At 47.0% G+C, this 14,665-nt stretch overlaps 1 protein-coding gene across 1 annotated transcript in view; it reads right to left on the bottom strand.

Moving 5' to 3' along the window:
• The window catches only part of FREM1 (FRAS1 related extracellular matrix 1), a 303,886-nt gene that overhangs the window by 124,992 nt on the left and 164,229 nt on the right, over window positions 1-14,665 (bottom strand). Inside the window, exons 25-26 of the mRNA XM_029605792.1 lie at window positions 11,715-11,916; window positions 7,640-7,784 (exon numbers count right to left, since the gene is read on the bottom strand). Of these exons, the coding sequence (XP_029461652.1) occupies window positions 7,640-7,784; window positions 11,715-11,916 (347 nt within the window). The remainder of the gene's footprint in view (window positions 1-7,639; window positions 7,785-11,714; window positions 11,917-14,665) is intronic.

Genomic DNA, 14,665 nt, shown 5'->3' on the forward strand with positions numbered 1-14,665 from the left:
GCTACTCTGGTAAGATAAGGCCACATTGAAGCTTTTTCTGCCCAATATCTCAGGGGATCTGACTCCATGCTCTCAACTGGCTCAGAGAGAAAATTATTCACATGAATTTCTGCAACCTTCTCTTGCAGGTGCTGCTGGTTAGCAGCCCCACCACTCTGAAATGTGACAAATTTTGCTCTTGCTATTGAAATAGGACCAGTTTCATGAAATTTGGGAGGAGAATGGGTTGTCATCATGGGAGGGAAGCAGCTGGTGGAACTGGAAGCAGCTGAGCAGGATGGAGTGGGAGGAGTTGAAATCTTTTTAACCATTTCAATCAACTTATTTGTCCAGGATGCAAGAGTATTGCACTTGAGAGCAACATTGCCTTTCACACGTGGGTCACACATAGTAGCTAAGATATAGCTATCCTTCTCCATTAGAGGTTTCAACCTTTTCTGTACTTGCTCTTTTAAGCATCTCACAAGCTGCAACACTTCCTTCGACAAATCTGTCTGATGCAGATATTCCTGTAATACCTGCTCCAGATCATATATTACAGGAATGATATCACCTAACGTGGCTGTAGCTGCACTCAGTGCATCAGTATATACTTTGAAAGGCTTGAGGACATGCACCATCTGTGCAATGTTTGTCCAGTCCTGACATCCAAGTGGATTTTCCAATCCAATTTCAGATTCCATTGCCAAATCATGCAGAGGTGTCTGTTGTTCAGACAACCTCTCCAACATAAGATAGGTGGAATTCCATCTGGTAGGCACATCCTGTACGAGGTTATGCAATGGTGCCCTAACTGCTTTTTGTTTTTCTCTGAGTTCCTTCCCACTTTTCACACTGCGATTGAAATGCCCAGTTATTTTGCGGCACTTTTCAATCAACCGCTTCAGGGCTTGACGACTAGTACCTTGCACTTCCTTGGCACCTAGCCCCAACGCATCCCTCACTACCAGGTGCAGTGTATGTGCAAAGCATCGGATGCCTTTGAATCCACCATCCTCCAGAGCCTTAATCATATTGGCAGCATTGTCAGTAATGATATATCCATTTAAACATTCCATATCACTGCTTCTAAGTAGCCCTTTCCATCCTTCCATCATCCCCTGAATTGTCTGTAAGATATTTGCAGAAGTATGTCTCTGGTCTAGCACTTGAGCATGCAGTAAAGCCCACCGGTATCCTGGAGAAAGCTTTTTGGAGCTGCTGGTGCTACTGCCACTGCTTGTGCTTGTGCTGTCAGTTAATGCCTCATCCAGCTGCCACCAATGTGCTGTTAGAGACAAATATGCATGTGTTGCATTCTTACTAGTCCAAAGATCAGTGGTGAGATGTATGCTCCTTCCCTTTGCCCTTGCCATCACAATCTGCATTTCAGCACGACATTGTGAGTACAGGGAAGGAATCACCTGACGGGTAAATGTAGTTCTTGAAGGAATTTTGTAGTCAGGGGCTAAAAGATGGATCAGCTTCTTAAATCCACTATTCTCTACAATCTGCAGTGGCTGATCATCCTCAGCAATCATTACAGCAATTTGTCGTGTCACCACTTTGGATACTACTTGCTTCCTAGTCTGTGAAATTGAAGAAGGACACCACCCCATCTGCTCAACAGTAGCTTGCCGCAGCTGCCGGGGAAGAGGAGAAGAAGAAGACTGCTTCTGCTTCACATACACACAATCTTCTGAAGTAATTTCCTTCTGTGGCTTCCCTGCAGCTTCTTCTGCAAGCAACAGTGCTTTATGTTCTCTTTCAAGGTGATATTTCATGTTGGTGGTAGTAAGATGTCCAATAGTTCTTCCACGGCTCACCATCCTTTTACAATGGATACATTGAGCACATCTCCAATCATCCGTAACATTAAAATGATTCCAAACCTTAGATGTTTTTCTACTGTCCCTTACTCTAGGCTGGACATTTCTTGTCAGTGTTGTCATCAGAGTAGGAGTAGTAGTACTAGGAGTAGAAGTAGCAGAAGTTGTTCTTGTAGTAACCTGCAAAAGTTCAACTGGTTTAGGACTAGAGAGGATACTACTGGCGCTGACAGTGGTTTTTTTGACAATCGGACTACCATCATCTGATTCATCATCACTACTATCACTGTCATTGGCGGTGTTTTTCTCCTCATCCTGATTATCATCATTGTCATCCTCCTCCTCAGACTCAGAGTCCTCTGATTCTCTATTCAGCACTTTCTGTAGCACTTCATCCATCAATAAACTTTGCTGCTGCCGCACAGATTTCACTTTCACCTTTCCAGATTTTGCTCCTTCCTTGTCCTGCAAGTTACCTTGCTCCTTTACATTCGCTGAAGTAGAAGGGGTATCATCAAATCGCAGTTTTTTCCTACTGACTGGAATTTTCTTTCCAGTAGCACTCTTCTTCTTACCAGCAAACATTTTAAAACGTTATGGCTGCAAGTCCAGTCCAGTACCAACAAGTAAGCTGGCACAGCAGTGTACTGAGCAGCACCTAATAGATAAGATATATAGAAGGGTTAAATACAGTTAGTGAGTGACTTCGTTAGTCAGTGACAGGTCACTGTGTGATTAGTAATCTGACTAGTGGCTCACTGGCGTGGCTAGTAGCCACTAGCCAGCCACTAGCCATTGACACTAGGCTACCCCATAATATTATATTTACTTATACTTGCACTACTAACACAAACAATTTATTTATAAATTTAAGGCTCACGTGCATTTGCAAGTCCAGGACCAACACAGGGGTAGTGGCTGGCTAGTGTAAGACAACACACTAGTTTACTAGTAAATTGGGGGAAGGGGGAGGGGAAAGGGAGGGCGAGAAAACCGGCAGACTAAAGCAACCCTAAAACCCACCCCGACCCTTTAAAATAAATCCCCCACCCTCCCGAACCCCCCCAAAGTGCCTTATATTACCAGGGGTCCAGTGGGGGGGAGGGCAGGGAAACCGGCAGACTAAAGCAACCCTAAAACCCACCCCGACCCTTTAAAATAAATCCCCCACCCTCCCGAACCCCCCCAAAGTGCCTTATATTACCTGGGGTCCAGTGGGGGGGAGGGCAGGGAAACCGGCAGACTAAAGCAACCCTAAAACCCACCCCGACCCTTTAAAATAAATCCCCCACCCTCCCGAACCCCCCCAAAGTGCCTTATATTACCAGGGGTCCAGTGGGGGGGAGGGCAGGGAAACCGGCACACTAAAGCAACCCTAAAACCCACCCCAACCCTTTAAAATAAATCCCCCACCCTCCCGAACACCCCAAAGTGCCTTATATTACCAGGGGTCCAGTGGGGGGGAGGGCAGGGAAACCGGCAGACTAAAGCAACCCTAAAACCCACCCCGACCCTTTAAAATAAATCCCCCACCCTCCCGAACCCCCACAAAGTGCCTTATATTACCTGGGGTCCAGTGGGGGGGGAGGGCAGGGAAACCGGCACACTAAAGCAACCCTAAAACCCACCCCGACCCTTTAAAATAAATCCCCCACCCTCCCGAACCCCCCCCCCCAAAGTGCCTTATATTACCTGGGGTCCAGTGGGGGGGAGGGCAGGGAAACCGGCACACTAAAGCAACCCTAAAACCCACCCCGACCCTTTAAAATAAATCCCCCACCCTCCCGAACCCCCCCAAAGTGCCTTATATTACCTGGGGTCCAGTGGGGGGGAGGGCAGGGAAACCAGCACACTAAAGCAACCCTAAAACCCACCATGACCCTTTAAAATAAATCCCCCACCCTCCCGAACCCCCCCAAAGTGCCTTATATTACCTGGGGTCCAGTGGGGGGGGAGGGCAGGGAAACCGGCACACTAAAGCAACCCTAAAACCCACCCCGACCCTTTAAAATAAATCCCCCACCCTCCCGAACCCCCCCCCAAAGTGCCTTATATTACCTGGGGTCCAGTGGGGGGGAGGGCAGGGAAACCGGCACACTAAAGCAACCCTAAAACCCACCCCGACCCTTTAAAATAAATCCCCCACCCTCCCGAACCCCCCCAAAGTGCCTTATATTACCTGGGGTCCAGTGGGGGGGAGGGCAGGGAAACCGGCACACTAAAGCAACCCTAAAACCCACCCCGACCCTTTAAAATAAATCCCCCAGACCCCCACCCTCCCGAACCCCCCCAAAGTGCCTTATATTACCTGGGGTCCAGTGGGGGGGAGGGCAGGGAAACCGGCACACTAAAGCAACCCTAAAACCCACCCCGACCCTTTAAAATAAATCCCCCACCCTCCCGAACCCCCCCAAAGTGCCTTATATTACCTGGGGTCCAGTGGGGGGGAGGGCAGGGAAACCGGCACACTAAAGCAACCCTAAAACCCACCCCGACCCTTTAAAATAAATCCCCCACCCTCCCGAACACCCCAAAGTGCCTTATATTACCAGGGGTCCAGTGGGGGGGAGGGCAGGGAAACCGGCAGACTAAAGCAACCCTAAAACCCACCCCGACCCTTTAAAATAAATCCCCCACCCTCCCGAACCCCCACAAAGTGCCTTATATTACCTGGGGTCCAGTGGGGGGGAGGGCAGGGAAACCGGCACACTAAAGCAACCCTAAAACCCACCCCGACCCTTTAAAATAAATCCCCCACCCTCCCGAACCCCCCCCCCAAAGTGCCTTATATTACCTGGGGTCCAGTGGGGGGGAGGGCAGGGAAACCGGCACACTAAAGCAACCCTAAAACCCACCCCGACCCTTTAAAATAAATCCCCCACCCTCCCGAACCCCCCCAAAGTGCCTTATATTACCTGGGGTCCAGTGGGGGGGAGGGCAGGGAAACCAGCACACTAAAGCAACCCTAAAACCCACCATGACCCTTTAAAATAAATCCCCCACCCTCCCGAACCCCCCCAAAGTGCCTTATATTACCTGGGGTCCAGTGGGGGGGGAGGGCAGGGAAACCGGCACACTAAAGCAACCCTAAAACCCACCCCGACCCTTTAAAATAAATCCCCCACCCTCCCGAACCCCCCCCCAAAGTGCCTTATATTACCTGGGGTCCAGTGGGGGGGAGGGCAGGGAAACCGGCACACTAAAGCAACCCTAAAACCCACCCCGACCCTTTAAAATAAATCCCCCACCCTCCCGAACCCCCCCAAAGTGCCTTATATTACCTGGGGTCCAGTGGGGGGGAGGGCAGGGAAACCAGCACACTAAAGCAACCCTAAAACCCACCATGACCCTTTAAAATAAATCCCCCACCCTCCCGAACCCCCCCAAAGTGCCTTATATTACCTGGGGTCCAGTGGGGGGGAGGGCAGGGAAACCGGCACACTAAAGCAACCCTAAAACCCACCCCGACCCTTTAAAATAAATCCCCCACCCTCCCGAACCCCCCCAAAGTGCCTTATATTACCAGGGGTCCAGTGGGGGGGAGGGCAGGGAAACCGGCAGACTAAAGCAACCCTAAAACCCACCCCGACCCTTTAAAATAAATCCCCCACCCTCCCGAACCCCCACAAAGTGCCTTATATTACCTGGGGTCCAGTGGGGGGGGAGGGCAGGGAAACCGGCACACTAAAGCAACCCTAAAACCCACCCCGACCCTTTAAAATAAATCCCCCACCCTCCCGAACCCCCCCAAAGTGCCTTATATTACCTGGGGTCCAGTGGGGGGGAGGGCAGGGAAACCAGCACACTAAAGCAACCCTAAAACCCACCATGACCCTTTAAAATAAATCCCCCACCCTCCTGATTTTTAAAATCATTTAAAAAAAATTGAGTAGGTTAATATAAGAGATGACTGTAGTAGATTGAATAAAGATCTGATGTTTCTGCTCTCCTCACACCAAACAAAAGCAACACACAAGCAGAGAAGCCCTTCTTACAAAGCTGAGCTAGTGAGTTAAGTAGGAGGAAAAGTAAACATACTGGTGCCAGTGTGGCTACTTAAAAAATACACTTACCAAGTTACCAACAATGATTACATATATTTGAACTGTGTACAGTTCCAGCCAGGACCACCTTTCTAAAATGCACTGTGATTGGCAAATTTCACGTGCCTGCTAACAAAAATAATAAACAAACAAGTTCTAGTCACGTGACCTTGGTAACATCAATAGATAAGAGCACAGCCAGCCAATAGGAATACATATTCATTCCTAAGTGACCTTTACTGACCTGGGAAGTGTGAACACTTTGTTTCATTTTCTGTTGGTGTTCATGAGTTTCCAGTTCCATTTCCCATCCCCCCAACCATCACCTCAGTGGTAACATCAATAGATAAGAGGGCAGCCAGCCAATAGGAACACATATTCATTCCTAACTGACCTTCAGTGACCTGGAAAGTGTTTATTTGTATCATTTTCAGTTAGTGCGCACTAAATCGAGTTAGTGCGCACTAACGGGGAGTTAGTGCGCACTAACTCCCGTTAGTGCGCACTAACACGATTTAACGATTTTTAACGATAAATCGTTAGAATTTCTATTGTATTGTGTTCTATAACGATTTAAGACGATATTAACATTATCGGACGATAATTTTAATCGTTGAAAAACGATTCACATCCCTACTACTTTTGGCCCGCGGGGGCTGCCGCTCATTCAATCACCCACTGCTGCTGATCTCCGGGGTCTGTGCCAGTTGTACCCTCCTGAAGTCCTATTTTATTTCCTTTCCTGTCTTCTGCAGACCCCTTGCGATGGCCTCGTAAACCAGCAGGGGTCCACGGACCATAGATTGGGAATCATTGTTGTAAAGAGTAACTCTCTCTCTAACAGGGCAGTGCCCCGTTTTCCATTAATTCATTAATTAAATGAACTAACATTTGATAATCTGCTATTCGTTGCCTACAAAGGCATCCCAATAGAGTCTAAACAAGATATCTAGACATAAACATTTGGAGTAATATTTCCCAGGCCCACAGTTCTACATTAATGCTAGACACAGATGATTTTATAAAAAGACGAAACAAACCAGTGCCATGGTGGCATGGTGGGGGGATGGGGCAGGGGAGGAGGCCTATGCTGACATTGACACTGTCCAAAAGGTTTTATTTTGGCTCTATAAGGGTCACAACTCAGCATTACAAGGTGCAGGAAATTAATCAAAACCTTAACAAGCCTACCTCTAAAAGACCAGACTAGGCAAGCGGGGGTGTCTGGGGAGGGAAGAGCTTTTTTTCTTTTTCTTTTTCCATCTGGGAGAAAAATGCTTTGTACACCTGGCCTAAGTGTCTAATCAAGCTTTTGGGCTCAAGGGGTGTAGTTCTGCTACTTATTTCGAAAGCACTACTAGACATACTCAACACAGTGCATGAGGAAAGGGAAGGGACCTTACTGTGCTTGATTGCATGAGGCTTAAATTCAGGGTTGGTTTTTTTTTAAAATTTAACTCCTGGCTCGCTGACTTGCAGGGTTAAGAACACAGAAAGTCTTATTGTTTCCACTTTCCCATCTTCTGACTGTGAACTTCCAAAGCCTAGGCTCCTGCAGTCTTGAAAGGTTATGTACTATAACAGCTTTTTTTTAAATAAAAAGTGACGGCAGTTTCCCCCAAGGACAGATGCAGATGTAATAATTCAGCGACCTAGTCAGAGGATTATTTCATGTTAGTAACCACCAGCTTGGCCTTACTGTGCCTGTGAGCAGCTCCTACAGGCCGAGAATGACTGGCAGGCCGGCACAGAGGTTGCAGCATTTTAACGGTTTAAAAACATAGTTACATTTGAGGAGCTGCGGTGTTTCCCGTGGGATCCGAGATTTGAACCTCCAGGCTGTCGGAAGTCACCTCCGGGGAGGGGCTGATGATGTAAAGAATTATTTTGCCATTTAAGTCCTTCTGGGTGAACCTCTCTCGGATAAATCCACCTGCGAAAAAGAAATGGAAGAGAAACATCACACGCAGTTTTGGTTTTTTTAAGCAGCAGGAAGCATTTGGATTTGCGTTTCAGAAATTAAAATTTAGCCTGCCCGATGAACAATAAAGCAAGCAGGTCAGGATATCACTTAGCATACTCGCAATGCTCTCTTGGTCCAGAGGAGGAACTATCTCACTGGTAGGAAGAAAGGTTGCAATACTCCACGGGTTTCCTTTGCGTTCATGTTATATTAAATTTACAGTATCCTGACATAAAATAAAAAAATGACCAGTGAGAGGAATCATCTCCGGTTTTTAAGAAAGGGTGTTTTTTTTTTTTTTGTGACCGGGATAGGAGGAAAAGCCTTCATGAGAGGAGAACTCATGACCAGACCACATGAATCTCCTTCTTAAGGCACAAAAGACACAGTTGCGGTTTCCCGGTTCGCTGCACAAGCCGGGGCCACACACACATTCTGCTGTGACTCTGTGACATAGTCACATTTAATTGTACATAGTTTAATAATCCTAATTTCATTAAAAAAAATTTCAAATGTTATATATTGCCCTTTTAGAAAATATAATAGATAATATTTTTCTGACCCTAGTTATGCGTGCCTGATTTGTTTTCCTTGCTTCATCGGTGCTCTTTGCACTTGGTTGCAGCTCGTTCAGTGGGCAAATTTTAAAATGGTTACACTAATTCATAAGAGCTCTTCAATAGGAAGATCCCCAGTACCTTTACTGATCTTTTATTAGTATTTATCCTGTGTCTGCCCTATGATCTGTGGACAAAATATTTTTTAGTGCTGCCATCTGTTAAACTTGCCCGCCACTAGCATACACGTTGACGAATCTTTGCAGTGCAGGGCCTATGCTGTGGAATACGCTTCTGTTGGAGCTTCATGAAATTGCTGATTACAAAATATTTTGAAAGAAGCTGAAAGCTTTTTTTCTATTTTCAGAAAGCTTTTCCTCTATATTTTAATGTTATTTAGCTTCTAGTTTTCCTCCAGTATGTTAATCACTGTCAAGTCAATATTTAAAAACCCAAGAAACGGTTTCAAAGTTACCTGGGTATGCGACACCTGGATAACTGTACCTTAACTGTCTATACTCAAAGAATTTAGAGGGTTAAGTGGCAAGCATGTTATAAAATAAAAAAAGAAAAGCAACTGAGTGGACCTACCGGCCAAATATTGGCCGGTAGGTCCACTCAGCGACAAATATTGTACCTGCTGCCCTGATTCCTACCCCCCCCCCCCCCCCGATACCCCAAAGATTTTGCAAATGTTTTTGTTGAAGAGGAACAATCGCCGCCTCCCCTCCCCCTCTCTGGGACTTAGCCAAAAAGCTTACCTCCAGCCCCTCCTCTTCCTCCTCTCCCATCCCACCCAGCACTCTCTAAAACCAGGCCTGGCCTTACGTGCAAGCAGACTAGGCCCATGCCTAGGTGGCTACATTTTGGGAGGGGGGGAGGCAAAGTTCCAGTCCCCCAGTCGACCTGACATCGCTGCTGCTCCAGCTGCCCTACCATCTGAAATCCCGCCTCCCTCCTGCTGGGCTTCTGACTCTTTTCCATCCCCACAGGCCTGAGAAATGTGTCTCTGGTACAGGCGCTCCTCTTCTGACAAGGAAACGGGCACTGTGAACGGACACCGTGGTAGCCCACGGTCCTGCGCTTACAGGCTCCACATCCCGCCCAGAGGGAGCGGGGACACTGCACTCTGTGGGAGCTCTGGACTGCAGGTTCACTTAGTCCTTGCGTAGGCCACTCTCTGCCTTGTCGTAAGAGAAACACCTGTACTGGATCCACAGCTCTGAGGTTCGTGGGTCGCTGGGGCAGCAGGAGGGAAAGAAGAGAGAGAGCAAGGAGGAAACTGAATCAGATGGGGGAGGAATTCACAGGTCTGCAGGGACAGAGGGCAGCGGAGGCACCACTCCTGCAATGACAGTGTCCTGGGGCAGCGGAAGACAATGTATGTTTCTGTCCAAAACCCCTCAAGTAGGCTGTACCATGATCTCAGCCGCTTCCAGCACTGACCTCAGAGCATTACTCCAACGGCAGTACTGGGAGCCACTGAAATCACGGTATGAGTGCACTGCAATCCTGGTGGTGCAAGGAGTTTTGGTGGGTGCCAGGTGGAGCAGGAGGACTGGGGTGCTGGAAGGGGAAAGAGGAGGGGAGGGGGCCTGAGGTAAGTATTTTTGGCCAAATCAGGGGAGGGGCAGTAATTGGTCCCATTTAATATTCACTTTTGCAAAATCATTGGGAGGTTTTGGCTGGAGGGGGTATCAGGCCAGCGAGCCCAACATTTGTCTCACTCAGGTGGGGGATCAGGCCAGGAGGCCCACTAGGCTGTCTTATTTATTTATTTATAAACCTTCACAATTTAATCGACTATATTCTTTTAATATTGCCAATTAGGGTTAAGTTAAACATGTTCCTGGATAATTTTAACCCTCCACTTGACCTCATGTAGAGTTAGCCAAAAAACTTATTTGGCTAACTTCAAATATCAGAGTTAGAACATAAGAAAATGCCATACTGGGTCAGACCAAGGGTCCATCAAGCCCAGCATCCTGTTTCCAACAGTGGCCAATCCAGGCCATAAGAAGAACCTGGCAAGTACCCAAAAACTAAGTCTATTCCATGTAACCATTGCTAATGGCAGTGGCTATTCTCTAAGTGAACTTATCCAATCCTTTTTTAAACACAGCTACACTAACTGCACTAACCACATCCTCTGGCAACAAATTCCAGAGTTTAATTGTGCGTTGAGTGAAAAAAAACTTTCTCCGATTAGTTTTAAATGTGCCACATGCTAACTTCATGGAGTGCCCCAGATACATTATTTGGATAACTCGACTCCTTCCCGGTAAGCTCCCAAAATGCCTCCCATTTATCCGTATAAAATTTATCTGGATAAGTGGTACTGATATTGAAAACTCAGTATTTATCTGGATAACTCAAACGATATCTAGATAAATGCTTTTGAATATTGACTGCTATAAGATTATGATGAAGAATTTTCTGCAATTAGGAACTGTTATGAGTTATTTTGATTTGTCTTGCATGTTTTAAATCTTATGTTGAATGTTTAGCATTGTTATCCACCTAGACAAACCTGCTCTGATATAGGCGGAATAGAAAAGAAAAAAAAAGGTGAAATAAATAAATAAATAAATTCATTTTGCCACCTTTCTTCCTAGTTCTTCATCTGATCTCTTTTACCTTCACTATCTCTGCCTCTTGGCTTCACGCCAGTGTTCTTTGTCCTTCATCTCCAGTCCCCTCCATTGCACTCTTCCCACCCCCACAGGCTGCTGTCACTACCTCCCCTGCCTCGTTCAGTGCTGCCCTTCCATGAACTGTCCACCTCCAGCAGTGGCTTTCTTTTCTCTTTTCACAGTTCATTAGAATACAGAGCTTACTGTCGGTGTAATGTGACTTGTGGCTGGGTAGTGGGAGGGGAATTTGTGGCAGACTGCAGCAGTAGTGGATGGGAGGAGGAGCCAGCACATCACTGGTGGGTGAGAGCGGGTTGCACCAACGGCTGTGAAGAAGAGGAAGGCAGTGAGTGGGAGGAGAAGTCAGGGGCAGCAGTGGCAGGAAGGCAGGTGGTGACAGTGGGTAGGAAGAGCCTGTAGTGGATGGCAGGAGAAGTCAGTGGTGCCTACACGCCCAGTATTTCGCTCCTCTCCTACTTCTCTGTCTCTCCCACAGCTTTTCCTATTTTTTGTGCTTTCCCTAACCCTCACTGTCTTTCAGGGTGCAGGAAATTATATCCTTGGGCAAAAGATGTGCCATTTTAAAATTGTGCAAGCAAACTGATTGGCAGGCTTCGTACACTGTTTTTTTTTTTTTTTGCCCCAATTTTACCTATTCCTTAAATGAGACCCATAATCTCCCAGTAAGTTTTATACAAAGAAAAAGAAACCTGAAGTTGCATTCTCCAGGTGGCCATAGTGAGGGCCTCGCACAATGTCGAAAATAATCTCATCGTCCTTGGTGTCAGGGTCAGAAGCCTTCAGCGCCCTGGAGGTGATGTAGATGCCATAACGGCCATCTTTCAGGCGCTCCACCTCGGACGGGCAGCGGAGGTGAGTGATCCTTGGAGCGCTTCTGTCCAGAGTCTCCACCTGCATTCAAAAACAGCAAACTACGTGAGGAATCTTGCAGGGCAGTCACATGCAGCTGAGGAGCCAAAAGGCTGAGCACAGAATCATGGAAGCTATGTGTAAGCAATGGCGACCACTACCCAATGTCGTCCTTTGGTGTTCTGCTCTATTCTGATGCTAGACATGAACATTTTGTCACTCAGCACCCTGCATGTCTGAGTGCAGCAGAGAACATTTTGTGTTTGCTACGTATACAAGAACCCCTTCCTGCCTGATTTTCAAAGGAAACCCCATGAAGGGTTTCTCTGTGAAAATGTGCTTGCAGTTGTGTCTGCAGGACTGCAAGCTCCACATTAAATTAAAAAATTGTCCCCACTATGCAAAGAGTCAGTTTTTATTGCTCATTTCTTCAAAGAGGGGGCAAGTTTCAAAGCCTTTTACACGGGTGAAGTGCCTGAAGACTCCCCTCCCTCAACGCAGCTAAACGTACGCACGGGGCCCCGTAAAATCTGTGGGAGGCACTCCCGCGCACTCGTTTTGGGCAGGATCAGAAAACAATGCCTGGATTTCTAGCCACATTGAGAGGAGGTGTTCCCTGGGGTGAATTTCCGTTAGGAGCAGAAAATTGTCTCCTAAATATTTTCATTTTAAAATATAAAAGAAGTATACAGTTCTTTTTTCTATTCCTTTTTCTTTTCTCTTCTTTTCTCCATTCACCTCCCTTCCCATGGCGTCTCCTTCCATTCTTCCCTCCAAAAAGCTAATTCTACCTACCATGTACTCTTCCCTACTCTCTGCCCTCCTGCTTCCAATTCGTTTCGTACCTATTTTTTCCCATCCATTCCTCCCTCCCTCAGAGGCACACTCCAGAGTCTGCACTTCCACTCCCTCCTTGAAATGATGCTGGCACCAAGTGACTCGGTGTGTTTTGCAATGTGAGTGTCACAGTGACAGCAGTTACTCAAAGCCATCGCTGTCTGCTGTGAGACCTTGAGGATAGAGCCTGCAAATCAAAACCCATTTGGAGACACCACATCCAGAGAGCTGTACAGCTGGACATAAGAGCGTAGCATACTAGAAGGGGGAGAATGGAAAGGGTGGGTGAGTGGTAGCAGTAACGAGTGGAATCGAAAGACGTGGTCCTGCTCATTTCCTGGCAATTATGTGACCAGGCCAAGATTGTGCAACCAGAGGCAGATACTACGGCTGTGACCACGGCCACAGGACTGGGGGATCTTGGATGTGAACCTCTATCAGCATCAGTGGGCGGTAAATATCCAGGCCATGCCAGATGAGAAACTTGCCTGCAAAAAAATATTGGGCTGACAGTATCTGTGAGTATTGAGAAAGGAGGGTCTCTGTGAAACGTCTGCTCATTCCTACTTCTCCAGTAAGAATGGGAAGGTTTAAGAATACCAGGACTCCAACGTGGCCGAAATCTTTACCTGTGCGAACTGAACACTAATGATTGCTTGTCAGTGTGCTGGCTCAGCATTGGGACAGGGGTACATTATTCTTCTAGAAAGATCCTTTACCCTATTGCACTATGATAAGAGATTAAGAGACCAATATACTAAGCTTTATTTCGCAGAGATGTAGCATGGGAAAAAAGTCTTAATAAATGAGACCCTTTGTCATCTATTCCTTAACTTGACTTTTTCCTTTTGAAGCATCGGTGATGCTATATTCTTCAGAATGTCAACTTTTCTGTTTTCTTGGCACTTTTGCTTCCTCTTTTGTTTTCCCAATATACTTTACTTTATTACTGATATTTTAACATTTTTATTATAATTAAAAGACACGCATTATATACTAGGGATCATTTCCCAGAAATCTCTTCCCCCGTGACCACTCCTGGAAGAATTGTACTGTACACTGGGTGCAAGCTCCCTCTCCTCATGCGGTAACTCCTCATCTGATATTTCTTGGCGTCATCTGGAGCACTGTCCCACCACTGTGGGACACGTGTGCTTAACTCTTTCAGTATCAAAATCACTTCGGTTTAGCAAAAACATATGGAACACAAGTAATCCTCACCCAGCCACGGTCCCACGTGGGGGGTGCCATTTTGTTACCCGCACCCCCCCCCCCCCCCACCTTCCCAGCTCTGGGGAGCATCAGATCAGCTCAGGCAGGGTGGGGAAACTCTCAAAATTTCCAGGTACCGTGGGCTGGGGGGGGGGGGGGGGGGACAGGACCTTCTGCAAAGCCCAAACTGGGCCAAGGACACTCACAAAACTTCCAATGCCCACACCTCAACTGAGCTCTCAAAAATAGAAAATATATTTTAAAACACATTATAATTAATAGGAAAAACATCAGGTTCAAATCACTGTCCATTTCCATAGTCACTTCATTGGTCATACTCTCTTCTTTGTTTCCCCAGATGTTACACTATTACTCTTCTTTGTTACTATCTCAGAACCTTTGCAGCCCCAGCTTTACTTCCACATAAGTCTTTTCCACACTTTCTCCTCAGGGCAATTATTTCCCTTTCTCCCTGAGGCAGACGAACCATCTGCTACTCTCACTGTTGCATTGACCACTTGGAGGCCACACTCCTACCCCAAAAAAGGCAAGAACCAGAGTAGAAAGTCCTGGATCCACAGTGCCTGCCTTCCTGGGGAATCAGACGGCAGCCGCTCCTGCCGCAGTAGCTGATTCTCTGATGGGAACGGCTTGGCCCAACAACCCTGCCACTGTGGACTCTCCCACAGCTGAGGAATCCTGCCTTGGCCTCCTCCTTTGCTCATTCGCACAGGACTTACAG

Source organism: Rhinatrema bivittatum, chromosome 1 (genome assembly GCF_901001135.1).
Source record: "Rhinatrema bivittatum chromosome 1, aRhiBiv1.1, whole genome shotgun sequence".
In the NCBI taxonomy this organism is placed as follows: domain Eukaryota; kingdom Metazoa; phylum Chordata; class Amphibia; order Gymnophiona; family Rhinatrematidae; genus Rhinatrema; species Rhinatrema bivittatum.